Below are 16,717 nucleotides of genomic sequence, written 5' to 3'. Positions count from 1 at the left end.
AGATTATCATACTAACTGAAACGTTAGTAAGTCAGACAGAAAAAGGTAAACATATGACATGGAATCTAAAACAACGAGACAAACAAACATATATTACAGAAATAAACTCACAGAAAACAACTCATTGTTATAAAAGGGGAAGGGCGGGGATATATGAGGAGTTTGAGATTAATAGATACAACGCGACAAAAATGAAATACAAAAACAATATGGACCTACTGTATAGCACAGGGAACTACATTCAATATCAAGTAATAACCTACAATGGAAAAGAATCTGAAAAAGAATACACACACACATATAAATGAACCACTTTGCTATACACCTAAAACACTGTAAATCAGCTACACTTCAACTTAAAAAATTAACTCAAAATGGATCACAGCTCTAATTGACACTCATAGAAGAAAACAACAGTAAATCTTTATGACTATGGATAAGGCAACGGTTTATTAGATATGACAACAAAAGCACAAGGAACAGAAGAAAAAACAAGATGAATTGGACTTCATCAAAATTTATAAATTTTGTGCTTCAAGCATCAATATCAAGAAAGTGAACAGAGAACCCAAAGAAAGAGAAGAAGAAATTACAAACCCCACATTTGATGCAAGACTTGTACACAGAATAAACAGAGAACTTTTACAATAAAAAGATAACTCAACTTTTAAAATGGGCAAAGATCTAAATAAACATTTCTCCAAAGACATACAAATGAGCAATCAACATATATATAAAAAGATGCTCAATAGCATTAGCTATCAGAAAAATGCAAGTCAAAACCACAATCAAAACAACAAATAATAACAAATGTTGATAAAGATGTGGAGAAACAGGAACCCTCATATACTGCTGGTGGGAATGTAACACAGTGCAGTTGCTTTGGCGAAGAATCAAGTTTTCCTCAAAAGGTGAAGGACAGAGGTACCAGACAAAACAGAAATTCCACTCTTACGTATATACTCAGGAGAAGTGAAAACATATGGTCACACAAAAACTGTATACTAATATTCACAGCAGCATTATTCAGTATAGTCAAAAAGAACCCAAAGATGCATCAACTGATGATAAATGAATAAATAAAATATGATCTATCCACACAATGGAATATTATTCATAAAAGTATTGAAGTACTGACATAGGCTACATGGACAAATCTTGAAAACATGATGGTAAGTGAAAAAGCAACTCACAAAAGGCCATTTACTGCATGGTTCCATGCATATGAAACGCCCAGAAGAGGCAACCCATGAAAAGTAGATCAGTGGTTACTGGGGGGTGCGGGCACGGGAGGGGGCAGAAGTGTTTGAAAGCAAATGAGCGCTGACTTCTAAGGGCTCAAGTGATGGTTGTATAAACTGTGTGAACATACTAAAACCCACTAAACTGTATACTTTAAATGGATAAATTGTATGATATACAAACTCTACTTTAATAAAACTGTTAAAAAAGTACTATCTCATATACTTCAAAGTAAAAATATTTCTTTCCTTCATAACGTAATAAATTCATGCAAGCATACTATAAGAAGAGAATGAAGGAGTGACTGTAAAAAAAAAAAAATACTGACGAAATAAAAGTAAATGGGCAAGGACATAACATTTATATCAAACTGAAGATTAAACAAAATGATACCATCTGTGGTTTAGGGATGTATTCACATGCAGTGTAAAGAACTGCAAGGAAAGAAACCCTTCACTAGGCAGGAGATGCACCTGAGGAGGGCAACTACACAGGAGACTGTTGTTGGAATGCTTGACATTATCAAGCTGGTGGTGGGCATCTGGGCATTCAGTCATTTTTTTCTTTGTATTGTGTCCATGCATTAACTACAGCTTAAAAAATTAAATTCAAAACTTTTAAGAGCATTAAAGTAGAATAGATAAATGTGTTAAAGTATGAAGTAATATTTAAATTTAATATTTTGAATGGTGCCGATAAGTCAGGAAGGACACTACTGGCAAAAACTTAAATTTTTACGAAGCTAGAACACAGGCTAGGAAAAGGCTGGTTTTGCCCTTGATCCATTCAACTTTTATCAGCCTCTGAAAAAAATAAAAGGCTGAATCAGATTTTTCCCCATTAAGGTGATTTTCAGGATGATTTCTTGATTTGGTCTCAAAATATACCTTGACATTCACAGTATGTTATAGTAAATGCTAGGCAAAAGAATGAACAGTCATCCAGGAGAGATCAGATCCAGCAAGTCTTTAGAGAAATGATACTGTAGAAAGATGTCTATCACAATCCATTTGTGCACGAGTGTAAGTCTACAAACAGGATCCAATACATCTTCTACTTGTCACATCAGATAATGCCTTAGCCTTGTTCTACTGTCATAAAATAATATAACCAAATGAGTATCAAATAATAACTTATGTTATGTTGACTTCCAACATCAGAAGTACATTCTCTTTCATTTAGTATCTGTTGTTCTTTTCAGATCTCATGATTTTAATTACCTCACTTAAAGCATAGGCAAAGACAACTATGAGAATATTTAGCTTTCTATAAACATTGTTTGATTATTCTGGGTGTATATATAATGCATTTTTTAGTACATTAAAAATTTTTTAATTCTAATTCATTAGTCAATACAATACTTACCCTAAAATCATTCTTAAATTTCTTTAAATCATCAATCTGTTTTCTATGTTCAGAAACAATTGGTGATATACCTGCAAAATTAAGGAAGTGTTAGATCTAAAAGAATTTTAAACTAAAGATTAGAAATAAATCTGGATCTAACTTAAAATTCTTTTAGGATAGGATGCTAGAAATGAAAATAAATTCTACTATTAAAATAATTAAAAACCCAATATATTAATTATAGATTTTGACATATTAAATTACACATTTAAATATGTACAATCCTAGGAAAAAGTACTGACTAAAAAATACTCAATACTGGGCATGAGATTAAGACATATTCTCTCTCCTATTTCTAAAGACTTTTTAAAGCTCTAACCTTTATTTTCAGCTTTTGAGAAGCTGGATGATGTCTCATTGGGCTTCATATTTTCTTTATTCCCTGCAGGAGAGTTTTGCCTCTGATCTTGAAGCCTGGAATCTTTAGCTAGAAAATGATATTTTACAAAAACTCCAAGTTAGATAAAAGTTATAAAAGTAAAATGAGAAAATATTCTACAATTTTGATTCTATGTTTTTACAAAAGGACATGTCCATTTAAATAGAGGCTTTCCAACTCTGCAGACATATGAAACATGAACATACTTATATTGATATTTACTACCCAGGAAACTATCTTAACAACACACATTGAAGAATAACATGAAATTAGTAGTATGACTTAAACAACCAACTTCATTTACATAAAATTTTAAATGTGCCCTCAAATACACTGTTATTCTTGTTTAGTCGCTCAGTCATGTCTGACTCTTTTGGGACCCCATGGACCCCAGCCTGCCAGGTTCCTCCATCCAAGGGATTCTTCAGGCAAGAATACTGAAGTGGGTTGCCATTTCCTTCTCCAGGGTATCTTCCCGATCCAGGGATCGAACCCATATCTCCTGCACTGACAGACGGGTTCGTTACTACTGAGCTACTAGGAAGTCACCCTCAAATACATACCTAAGAATAAAACAACAGAGACATTTTTCGTAAACTGTTAAACCTCTAACACACAACTTTGTTAGACAAAACAAAAGACACTGTGGATCTGGAAGCCCTTTCTTACATACCCTCAAGAGATGGGGTGACAGCTCTGTTGGATGCAGGACTGGCAGGTGTAGGAGATGCAGCTGGTACAGGCATAGCAGCAGCTTCAGCTGGGATAATACCAGCTTGGGGAGAAGCAAGAACTGGCCCACTAGGAGTATTTCCAATACTATTCTGTCTGGGAGACCTGGGTCTGTGAGTTTTAGGGGATAATCTTGGAACTACAAGAAAGAGAAAAGTTACCCATTATATTCTCAAGCTAAACGTCATTTCTTCAAAACAGTGTCTCTGAAGATCTAGGTAAAATAGTTCTATCTGACCTCCTCCCCCAATTACTCTTTATCCCATCATTCTGTTTTCTTTTCCAAAGTCTCAGGAATAGAGGTGATGATGGAGACAACAAATATCTCAAAAATGAAAGCAATTATTACTAATATCTATGTCCAATAGTAGTTTTCTAACTAAATGTATTAATTTTAAAACATTAGGTATTTTATCCTTTTCCGGTAAGCAGCCTGAGCTGACCCCTAAAAATGGTGCGCTATTCACTCAACCCAGAAAACCCCACAAAATCATGCAAATCAAGAGGTTCAAATCTTCATGTTCACTTTAAGAACACTCATGAAACTGCCCAGGCCATAAAGGGTATGCATATCCGAAAAGCCACCAAGTATCTGAAGGATGTAACTTAAAAGAAGCAATGTGTGCCATCCCGTCATTACAACGGTGGAGTTGGTAGGTGTGCACAGGCCAAACAGTGGGCTGGATGCAGGGTCGGTGGCCCAAAAAGAGTTCTGAATTTTTACTACACATGCTCAAAAATGCAGAGAGTAATGCTGAAGTTAAGGGCTTAGATGTAGATTTTCTGGTCACTGAGCACATCCAAGTGAACAAAGCCCCCAAGATGCGGCGCAGCACTTACAGAGCTCACGGTAGGATCAACCCCTACATGAGCTCTCCCTGCCACACTGAGATGATCCTTACCGACAAAGAACAGATTGTTCCTGAACCAGAAGAGGAAGTTGCACAGAAGAAAAAGATATCCCAGAAAAAACTGAAGAAACAAAAACTTATGGCCCGGGAATAAATGCCGCAGAAAATAAATGCAAATAAGTAAAAAAAAAATAAATAAATAAAACAAAGTATTTTAAATGAATTTAGAAACTGGATTTCTAAGGCAGGAAAAAGGCAACTTTTGAGGATAAAAATAACAACACTCTCTACTAAAAAGTGAGACTGTCTCTTTAAAGTAGGCAGGTGTTGGGGGGATGCCTAAGAAATAGACTTCTTTGTTCCTCCTTCAAATAATAAACTCAAACATCTTTTAGCAGTTTGCAGCCAATCCTATATACTCCTTCTTAACACATCAAAATCCATCTTGCAGTAACTAAGGAAATGGGGAATTCACTTTAGCTGAGAGAGATAACCCAAGGTGGGGTTTGTATTTTAATGACTTCGAAATAAGTATCTAAAAGGTTTCATATTTCATTACAAACCTATTCAGATTCCAAACATCTAGAGAAAATGGTTCAATTTATTTCACTTTAGTGGTTCTTTACTTTTTTATGTCAAAAGGATCATGGAAGAAAGTATTATTTAACAACTATCTATTTTCTAATTAGTGTAGAGTAAACCTCTCACACCATTCTGTGCATATCTCTTCACAACTGTAAAACTGTGATTTTACTCTTTCACTTCTATAATGCTGTTACTTTCAAAATTCATTTCCGGATCATCTGAGTAATGTCAAACAATGATACAATGAAAAAATAAATATTTTAGAAATTCTATTTTTTGCTAATTATTTCCTTGTAATTGAAGACCAAAGAAGAAAATAGAAAATTCAAAGGAATTTACAGTAAACTTAAACCTAAAATTATACATGAAGGTGAGCAATGTGTATCAACTAAAGATATTTAATGGAGTTGGGTATATTTTTGTTTAAGCTTAAAGATTTTTTTCTTTTAAAAGTCCCATGCATTGATTAACATAGTTTATGGCCAAAAAAACACAATCATTACATGCTCAAACTCTAGTTATCATGGAAGCAATACATTAAGTAGCAAAAGCAGTTTTAACTTAATTCTAAGATCCTGTCAAAGTATATTTTTTACACTTTCATAGCTTCCATCAGCACATTCTTTGGGCTAATCACATAAAATTTGGGCTCCTGTGTTTGTTATTCTTTAAAAGTGAAACATGGTCAGGAATTAGTGCCATATATAGATACTAAAGAAACCCACAGGACCTAGGCCCAGAATATTGCCTGGCATAAAGCAGGATACCAACAAAAACGTATGGAGAGAATGGGGGGTGGGGGGAAGAAATACATAGCACTGTAAGTCCAAAATATTAATAACTGTTCGTGAAAGAATCAATAAACAAGGCTGCTAAGAAGACATGAAATATGATTCCGCCAAATGTTGTTATGTACTATATTTGCCTTCCATTTGAGTGGAACTTTATAAAACTATAAAGTATATTCATATTTATGAACCCCATATGAATCTCACCTAAAACCAGAGAATAGACTAGGGAAAAATTACTTTACTCACTGAGAAAACTGAAATTCAAGATGATCACATGATTTGCCCTTAACATACGGTGAATAACTGGTAGAGCCCAAAATAAAAACAGTTTTCTCAATTCCTGGTTACTCCACTATTTTTTATATACATAGACTTCCTCACATAGAGCTCAAGCTCAGCCCTTTTCACATCCAGTAGAATAACAAAATGAACACTGTTATTATGCTCCAAGCCAAGTGTCACCTACCTCCACTGACCACTGATGACCATGTGCCCCCTGCAGGACTTGTCCTTGCTGTTGGAGGAGCAGCTGCTTCACTTGGTGGGGTATGGGATACAAATTCTAGGCCACTGGAAATGGAACCCCTCCCAGCAGAAACTCTGTGATTTCGAGGGTGTCGCTGGGCCTTTGGGGACATCCTTGGAGGCCCTGAGAAAGGAACAGTGAACATCACATAAATGCCACAATGTCCATCAGTACAACTTTTCTGCTAAATACACACAGCCCATTCTTTCTCTTTCCCTTCCTCCCTTTCCCTCACAACACTCACACATACACACATTCTCCCACTTTCTCTTTCCTTCCTTCTTGGTTTAAAAAAGAAGAAAGTAAGCACCATATTTTTGGCCATATTTTTTCAGAGTTATCTTGTGGAATGCCATAAAATTTTATAAATAAATTTTATTTTGTTCCCTTTTATTTTTTAAAAAAGGGAAGGATGCAGTTGGTGATAAGAAATCAAATAAGATGTCACAGCTCTTCAAGGATCTTAGCAATTTGTTTAATCTATATCCATTATTTGTAGGTATATAAAAATAAGTATAACAAAATGTTAATAGAAGTTATAGCTATATGATGAAATAAAATTTTAACATACACTTTTAGCTTTCTCCCTCAAATTTGCTGTATTACTTCTAAGACTAGGAAAAAAATTATTAAACAAAAAACTACTTTGATACACCTTTGTAGTAGTTAAAAAAAAACCAGTCCTCACCTGTAGAGTGTCTCAGACTAAACAGGCTGTGAACTGAAAATTCTACAGCTAAGGCATTGGCTTGTATACTAGAGTAATTTACATCTGGGGAGGAAATTTGCACTATATGAATCATCAAAATCCCACATCAATCAACAATTCTGCCACATTAGTGATTTCTGTTTATAAAGAAGTCTACTATGCATTGAAGCAAAACTGTCAGGTGCAAACAGTGAATACAATGACTCTTACAACAGAAACCTGGCACTGGGAACACTTGGCAAACTCATTCTTGATACCAAAGCCAATGCTCCTCACCCTCTTTCTTTTTTTTTTGCCCATGCTATGTTGGCGTGTGTCGAACCTGTACCCCCTGCAGTGGAAACCAGTCTTAACCACTGGGCCATCAGGGAAGTCCCTTACCAAACTCTTTAGGATGTCATATTAATTTGTGTCCTCAGTAGGAATACAATCATGAGCACAGTCTTACAAAGAGTGTTAATATTATATTAATTTTTAACTGGAGACATAATTTATATTGAAGATGAGTTAAGAACTGGGTATTTAAATATCTATACATATTTTTTACATCCTTTTACAGGAAAAGACCAAGAAAGATGGCTGACACAGCTCAATGAAATCAAACTAACTTTAATAAAGTTAAGTCTTTGGCAACATGTGAAATACTTAGAGAAAGAAAACTTATTCTAAACACAGAAAACCATTATATTTCATAGTTTTATTTCAAGGTTCACATTTTAAAAATGCTTCAGTGTCACCTAACTACATGACTAGAAAACACTAATTCAAATTAGTTAAAAAGAAAAACAATAATGTAGCCTCCCTGAACATGCAAAAGGTAAATGTGAATCTGTACATCTAACAGTGGTGAACAAGCTCACATTCACTACTGACTTTTATCTAACACATTCTCATGATATGAACATCACTTACACAAACAACAGACCACAACAAAATATGTCAACAGAATTTAACTTCTCATTTACAGGCCACCATCATAGGCACTTGAGTTAGGAAGTCACCTTGAAAATCAGCGTAACATGTTGCTCAAGGTTAGCTGCTTCATTCAAGATCACATGACCTCGCTGCCTGGATGGCAACAATTTATTAAAAAGCAGCCAATACAGTTTTCTCCAGGGAAGCATTTTCTGCCAGAAACCTGTATTAGTCTCAATATAAGCAATATCAACTGTAATTAATTACAATGAATGAGAATTACAGGATTTTATTCTTTTGACAGGGTAAACAAAAACAAAAAACCCCTAAAGATTCATATATTGTTTTCTACAATAACAATTTTATCTCAGATTAAGAATTTCCTCTAAAGACTTTCACTACAAAATATTACAAAACGAATTAAAAAAAAAATCCCAAACACAAAATCAATCTCTATTTTGTAATTTAGGGGTAAACACACCAAGGCAGCCATATGCAATGTCCCTCTCAAAAGGACCACTAAACCACCACTCCTACCTAAGGTCAACAGGCAGATTCACTAGTATAAAGAAGGTTCACTGTTTACCATTAACCACTGTATACACTGTAAAGTGGGAGGGAGAAGGCCCTGGGCTGTAAAAAAGCATCATTACCAGGCAGAGACAAACCCCCATTCTCACAATTCAGGATAGTTCATAGCTTCACACAGCATTTATCAAATTTCTAATAAACAAAAGGTTAATAGAAATAGTTTTAATAAACTAAAGTTAAAACACAGAAATTATAGGTTATTAAATAATGAAGAGGAAACTATTTTGTAATTATAAACTCACATAGGAGTTAAACAAAGACAAACAAAAACATGAACAAATTGTGGTATTGTACCTTCTGAAGACATGCGTTTAGGCATAGTAGAGACAGGAGCTGGAGAACCATGAGCAGAGGGGTGAGACGGGGGTCTGGATGGCCGCGAGGGGGGCCTGGAGGGCGGCCGTGTAGGGGTGGCTGCCCGAGGTGGAAGAGAGTTGGGACCTGACTGGTAGCGAGAAGGTGGGCGAGAGGAAGGAGATGGGCAAGGCGATGGCCAGGGAACACCTGACAGAACAAATGATATGAAGGAAAGTATAAAAACTAAAGAAAAAAATGAGGGAAAAAAGTAAACAGAAAAAAAAGTAAAATGACAAAAATGATTTCTTGTACATTTTAACCCTTTGAGGACAGTCATTTGATTTGTGATAAGTTTTAGCATAACTTAACTGACATAAATTCACATTTTACTTTAACCTCCTTAAAATTAAGTCTGTTTAAATGAATACACGTTCCCAAAGGGTTAATTAGGATCTACACATACTATTGAAGAAGACAGTTAAGACTTTGCCTATTCACCTGCTTCTGTAACTGTTTTTTTGAAAATCAATTGCTAAAAGGAGAATAACATACACTAGGTAATTTCACAGAATAAATCACAAAACTCAGGAATAAGATTATTTATTATTTAAAGTTTTAGCTTTTGAAACAACAGCTATTATAATCCCATTAAAAATGCTAGTTTCTTAAAACTGGTTTTCACCTAGTCTATACTTGAATATAAGAGGTTGAGTTTGAAATCACATCAAGCAGGTACATTTAAGTAGAACATTACTTCTACTAATTTCCAGAGTCACAGGAGTGACAGATTAATATTCACTGCCTTTTCAAAAAACATATTTTAACCTTATCAAATTAGAAAAAGAAGGGGGATCTTCTAAATAACTTATGCAGTTAAACATTTACTTAAGAGACTGCTTAATAAACAATCCAACTACAAAGCAGTCATCACCAAATAAACTGCCATTGAGGGATATGCACAGGTCAAAATACAGCTAACATGTAACATGACATCACTTACCTTAATCTTAGGAAACAGTCCAGGTCTCCTCTCCATAGGGTTCCACACACTTGAGTATCATACATTTCCCAGCCCCTTTCAGGTTTTTTACTTTGAAAATTCTGTTCATAAACAACTAAAATTCTTTACTCAGTGAGCAAAGAAATTTCACCCCAATACAAAGTATAGAAAATACTCAAGAGTGTTCATTTGGAGAGGAATTCTGGAGAAAGATTCAATGAAAACAAATGAAATTGGAAACTTAAGTGTTCTCTATTTGTCTAACTTTCCAAACTTAAATACCTAAAATTGAACGCCCACTGTTCGCCCCAGGTTAGTATCTAATACACCATCAATATTTTAATTACCACAGTTCCATACAGTCTATGGTACTGCTGTTTCCAGTATCCCTGGACTTGTATGAGAGAGCCATGACCCATGAGCCATATTTAACCTAGATTTGGAGGGAGAATAGAAAAAAAAAAATCTTCCTACTAAAGATGCAAGTTTGCGTATTTTAGTTAAGCTAAACTACAATATCTGCCTTTGTATTGAGTTTTTATTTTTTTAAGCACTTTTTCCCCACCATTTTCACATGACTGTTGGCCATGTCTTGTACTGCAAGGTACCTCAAATCCTCTTGAAGTAAGCAGGATATAAATATATAAACAAACAGTTCATAAAAATGAATTTATATTAACCACTGAGCATGTCACACAGATTTGGATTTTCCATGTAAACTATGTCTGAATATTTTATCGTCCAATGTTTTTAAAATTGAGAACCTACCCAGTTTCCAATTTCTTTATATGTGGAGTGTTTTTTTTTGCCAAGTGAATGTCTTTGGTTAAATTTAGCACTTTATCTTAATACATGAGTATTTCAACATGTTAAATTCTGTATATGCCAATAACATACTAAATTTTACAATTTTACTAATTTGATATCCACAAAGGCAAATTTTAAATATTTACTGAAAACTACTCCACAGAAATCATTAAAAGGTATGCATCCTTTTATCAACTATGTAAAACTGTAAATATTCAGAAAATTATATATTTGATCAATGAGATTGACAAATTTGGTCAAAATACTTGCCTCCATTAACTACTCTTTGGTCTGAACCAGAATTCGGGTTGAAATCTGAAGTGTGAGAGGTGGATCTTGGTGGCATGGAGCCCGATCCAGGCTGGCCCATACGCGGTGAATTCTGTCGCCCACTTCCCCAGGATATGACTTCTCTATTTCTTTGTCCAGGAGGAATATATTTATTTTCCCTGGAAATGAGAGATCCTCTAAATCATTTTATCCTAATAGATACCAGACCAATGAAACATATCTAAAAGCAATTTAGGCAGAAGGGAATGCTTGTTAGTAAAAGGTTAAACAAACCAAACGGGCTCATTTCCAGATACCCTTATTCTTCCGTTTTACTCTAAGCTCTAGGTCTGGCCTTTCTTTTCCCTCAGATTTTCCCCCTAAGGACAAAATAAAACAAACATGTATTCATTCATTCTTGTCCTACTTGATTTCTTTATGGCTGTTTCTATCAATCATCATCTGTCTTCTTGAAACTCTTCTTCCTTGGTTTTCTCTGCAATCTCTTCTCTTGGTGGCTGTTCATTAGTTTTTCATGGTTTTCACATCGATTCCCCCAAATCCACAGTCAGCCTCACAGTCTCAGTATCTCTCACTGAACACTTTAATTCAAATCACGATTCCTAAACTGCAAGTGCCTTTAAGACAGAATGTGTATCTTATTCTACCAGGCATGTAGCAGGTGGTTCTCACAACACATATTTCTGAATAAATTCATGAAAGATCTGTGAGCCCCTTGAATGCAATAAATTGCACAAATGGACTATCTCCCTTCAAGCTTGCTTGGTGTTTTCTGTCTCCAATACCGGTGCAACCACCAATCTGCTTGGTTATCAAATAAACTCAGGATCACCCCTGGTTTTTCTAATCTTTCTATCACTGGTCCTGGTCTCATTCTCACACTTGAACTATTTCAATACAATAACTGGCCTCTATATCTCAGCCAGTTCTCAGTGTCACCAGAGTTGGTTCACCCCATACCCTGCCTACAAGGTGCTCTTTACATGACACACACAAAGCCTCACTCCCTTGGTTCCTATCACCAGCTACTAACACTGCAATGTCAACATACACCCTGTATTCCAGACATACGAAACAACAAGGTTTTCCCTGAATTGGACAAGTTCTTTCACCTGTCTTCACCATGCAAGGAATTCTTGTTTTATGCTTCTTTGAGTGACAGACAGACCTACTATCCTATCACAAAACATCACCTCATCTGTTAGGTATACTCTGATCCCACAAGGTTACGCTCGTTCCTTTTCATTTGCATATTCCTAGTACTCTGATCACACCTCTAATCTAGGAAATCATACTGAACTGTAATTATGTTATATGCACCCCCCTCCCCCAACCTGTTCACTTTTCTTTAACAAGCTCTTCCAGACCTTGGCTTGCTCGTCACTGTATATCCACCACTTGGCTCCACGGAGGTGATGTTCAAAAGCTATTTTCCAAGATTACTATAATCTTTTCACTAACAAAACCTGAAAGCAACTCCATTTGCATTCTCTACCTAAGCTAAGTTAAAGGAAGATGAAATATAATAATAATAATACACCTTCTCACACAGACCTTGAGTTGTGTATCCAAAATACTGCATCATGATTTCCTTTAAATACCTAGTGTTTATGTTGTGGCCCTCACGTTCACTGGAATTTCTCTGAACTGCTGTGTATTTTTCTTCTTCACTCCTATCATCATTTTCCAGGGCCACCCGGGCTTTATACTGGGCACTTGATTCAATTTCTTCTGCTAACTGGTTTGCCCTTGCTTCTCGTTTTAAAAATTCTTCTGAGTTATCCCTTTCTAAGGGCACCCTGGAACAAATGAAAAGAAAAAGCAAAGTGTGCATTTTAAAGTAACAGTTTACATATCTGTCACAATCAACTATTGAGACATTTAGTTTAAAATGCTGGTAAAAACTATAAAACAGCTATAGTCATCTACTTATAAATCAAAATTTGAATTTTCTTGTTACTTTTTCCTTAGAGTAATGTAACATTTCCAAAACTGGTTAAATCACCTATTTCCCCATAACCTCTGCATTTGTCATTTTAGTTTTTACAGTGCAAAAATAAAACAAAATTTATTTATAACAAAAAAAATCAGAGTATAAATAAGCTACATTTAATCCCTATTTTAATGGGAATTTATCAGTGTAAGAAGTAACAATAATTTAGTCACATAATTGTTTAACTTAAAATCCAACAGAGGACTTCACTGGTGGTCCAGTGGCTAAGACTCCATGCTCCCAATGCAGGAGGCCTGGGTTCGATCCCTGGTCAGGGAACTAGATCCCAAGGGCTGCAACTAAGACCTTGAGCAGCCAAATGAATAAATTTTAAAAAATAAAACAAGTAAAAAAAAAAATCCAACAGAAACATTTATTCAACATAATTTAAGCTAATGAAAATCAAAGGCAAACGCACTAAAACAAAAGCAAGCTTTAAAAACTTACGTGTATGAAGACAGACTGCTATCGTACGTAGACACTACACCATAATTTTCTTCATTATATCGAAACATATCATTGGGATCCCATCCATTAGACTAGAACAGAACAAAACTCATTTTTCAAAATAACAAAGTATTTGTCTTCTTTAATGCAGTTATAGTCAATATCTACATTAACAATTATCTATCATACTATTCAAGCAAAACCTAGCAAAAGTAAAAAATAGGCAAAAATTTGCTTTAAAAATGTCTTAAGGAAAAACTTCTCTTCTACACATCAGTCCCTACAGGTTGGTAAATAACTACTGCTGAACTTTGAACAATTCAGGGGGTGCGGTGTCAGGGGTACCAACTCTGTGCACAAGTGCAAAACCTGTAGATTCAACCAACCTTGAATTGTGCAGTACTATATTTACTATTGCAAAACCCAAGTGTATAAATGAACCAGCATGGTTCAAACCTGTGTTGTTCAAGGTTCAACTGTGTATGAAACAGCTATCTGAGATGTTATAAGTTCAGAATGTTTTAGTTACTTCATAAAATATGAGTCTCAGATCAAGGTTCTCTCCTTTTCCTACTCCTTACAGTGATCTTTCTACAAGGTATTTACCTGAAACCTCTTTGAGTAAACTGATCATCAGGTCCGATTGATAAAAAGTGGTAAAATCCAGCACATAATCATTATCATGTCAGCAGAGGGCACAGCATCATCTTAGCAATGTTCATGGCAATTTCAGGACAAAACCTAGCCTCTAAGATCACCCATCAACTGTGGCTCCTTCTGTGCTACTTCAGATAAAACTGTAATACAATTCTACCACTAAATCAACTACTTCAGCCGAATATATGGGAGCAGGAAATTAGTTACCTATAGAAATTTTAAAATATGCTCTTTTAGTATACGCTCCACGTAAAAAATTTAAAGCGTGCAGAAACATATCCAGTGAAAAGTAAAACTGCCAATCCCAGTGTGTATAGATAACCACCATTAACAACTTCTTGGGCATAATTCCAGACATTCTTTGTGCATATGTAAGAATGTGTTTATCATCATCAGCTCTCTTTTATAGAAATTCAAATAAGATCTTCTTGTTCTGGAGCTTGCTTTTTCTTTTACTAAGTTTTAGGTATCTTCCCAGAACACCTTTCTTTCAAGTGGACATATACTACTTCAACTGAATGCAGGTATAACAAATCACCCATGTCCTACAGACGGACAGTTAGGATATTTCCTATTTTCCACTATTAGAAAAAAATGCTGTGAAAAACATCCTAATATAATTATTTGACTGTCTTCTGAATACATTCACAGAGATAGAATTGCTGAACTAAACTGCATGTTTTAAATTTTGAAAACATTGCCAGAATGTGCTCTAGAAGGTGTCTATCAATTCAACTGCTTCACTATCAATTAAAAAGAGAGAGAGAGAGAATGCCTGTTTCTCTTTATCCTCCAGAGGTGATGTGCTATGCAAACCTGAGAAACTTCACATTAAGTTATATGTGATTCTTTAAAAAGTTTGGAAACTATCGCATTTTGTCTATGAATTTCCAGTTTTACAACTGGACAATGACTTTAACATCAAACAGGTTTGTTAAATAAGATTTCTCTGCAAGATTCAATGCAAGATTCATCTCATTCAAATTTTATTGCCTAAACACTCATTTTTGGCAAGAGACTTTGTTTGTATCTCCAGAGTTTAGAAACAGAATCTAAAGAATCCTAATGACAGAGTCATTATTAAGCATTGATTTACAGATGATGTGTTATGGGAAAAGTAAAAATGTCAAGAGGCTTTTGGAAATAGTCTTTTTCTCCTAATTTTAAGACAAAGAAACTTAATTTTTGCTGTAATTCTAACGTAACCTAATGATATAGCTTAATAATGAATACTTCTTTGACAGACAAGAATCCTAAAAGTCACACTTTGACATCACTTCTTGGTAAAGACAACAAACAAGCCACCATTTTCCTCAGACTGCCCTATTCTGCAAGGCATTCAAAACTAAATATGCAGGCATTTCTAGTTTCCCATGGTTCCTAAATTTTTAAGTTGTTTATTAGGATTTACTTTAAAGACATACAAATAGTTCATATGCATCCTCAAGAAACACTTTTCTGTATATACTGCCTAGGGTGAAGTCTCTACACAATAATACAGCTAATTTAAATACAGTCACAACAACATACTTAAAACCAAGTGACAGGATGTCATACCGTATCACAGGACCATACTGTTACTAATTGAAAAGATTTTGCTTACAACATCATTTTCCAAAGCCTCCAGTTCGTCATTGGTAGTGAGTTCACCTGCATCCCAGGGCTCCAGGTCCTTCTCTTTGTGTTCACCGTTCACTTTAGCACTGATAGCAGAGTCAGTAAAAGCATCTGCAAAGGATGGTTTTGGATGAAAGATCATACAACCAGACACTGGGCTACATGAATACACACATGAATTATCAACAAAAAGGCTAAAAAATAATTATGAAAAGTAGCTTTCTAATACAGAAAAAACAGCATTCATTAACAGTATGCTTTCAGCTGTGTAATGCTTCTAATGCTTTAATCTTCGAAACACTTAACTTGATTGAGTAAGTGGCATCATAGATGACTACTGGAGGAAGGTATGTTTTACACATATAATTTTTTTTTTTTCTTTACACATATAATTTTAAGCCACATGAAATGTGATAATGTATTCACACGAGTCATAAAAATATATTTAAGTATATTAAAAAATAATTAGTGTTTCAGAATTGATCCAGAAATTTTCTATGAATTCATCTAAAACAAGATCTCTCATGTTTAATTGACACACTAATTAGATACGCACTCAGAGCTGCTGCAGCCAAACATACGCAGATCTTTTAATTTTCTAAATCCATGCCTACATGCAGGGGTCAATATTCTAACATACCCTTGCCACTAGTAACAAAAGTGACCCATCTCCACATAGAACCCTATTTCCCCATAGCCACTCTGTTACAAAGTTCAGGCCCCACTGTGTTACCTGTCCTCAGAAAGGCCTACCTAGACTTTCTGTCAACACTTTCTCACCTCATCTATCTATCCTCTCCTCTCCTGCTAATGTTACTGAGGAGCACTAGCTTGTGAGAGCAGCATGGCACGGCATCGGTATGCTCACTGGCAGGATCTA

At 35.2% G+C, this 16,717-nt stretch overlaps 1 protein-coding gene across 7 annotated transcripts in view; it reads right to left on the bottom strand.

Moving 5' to 3' along the window:
* Positions 1-16,717, bottom strand: part of ATXN2 (ataxin 2) — a 100,027-nt gene that overhangs the window by 35,173 nt on the left and 48,137 nt on the right. For 6 of the 7 annotated variants that reach the window (XM_043440579.1, XM_043440613.1, XM_043440588.1 and 3 more), the window contains exons 6-14: positions 15,824-15,948; positions 13,564-13,655; positions 12,725-12,922; positions 11,103-11,281; positions 9,023-9,232; positions 6,454-6,636; positions 3,702-3,899; positions 2,969-3,076; positions 2,608-2,678 (exon numbers count right to left, since the gene is read on the bottom strand). In XM_043440579.1, coding sequence (XP_043296514.1) covers positions 2,608-2,678; positions 2,969-3,076; positions 3,702-3,899; positions 6,454-6,636; positions 9,023-9,232; positions 11,103-11,281; positions 12,725-12,922; positions 13,564-13,655; positions 15,824-15,948 — 1,364 coding nt within the window. The remainder of the gene's footprint in view (positions 1-2,607; positions 2,679-2,968; positions 3,077-3,701; positions 3,900-6,453; positions 6,637-9,022; positions 9,233-11,102; positions 11,282-12,724; positions 12,923-13,563; positions 13,656-15,823; positions 15,949-16,717) is intronic. The other variant, XM_043440629.1, reaches the window with a different exon arrangement.

Source organism: Cervus canadensis, chromosome 1 (genome assembly GCF_019320065.1).
Source record: "Cervus canadensis isolate Bull #8, Minnesota chromosome 1, ASM1932006v1, whole genome shotgun sequence".
Lineage (NCBI taxonomy): Eukaryota > Metazoa > Chordata > Mammalia > Artiodactyla > Cervidae > Cervus > Cervus canadensis.
Note: the sequence above shows the minus strand (reverse complement) of the source record. Positions and strands in the feature narration are given on the sequence as shown.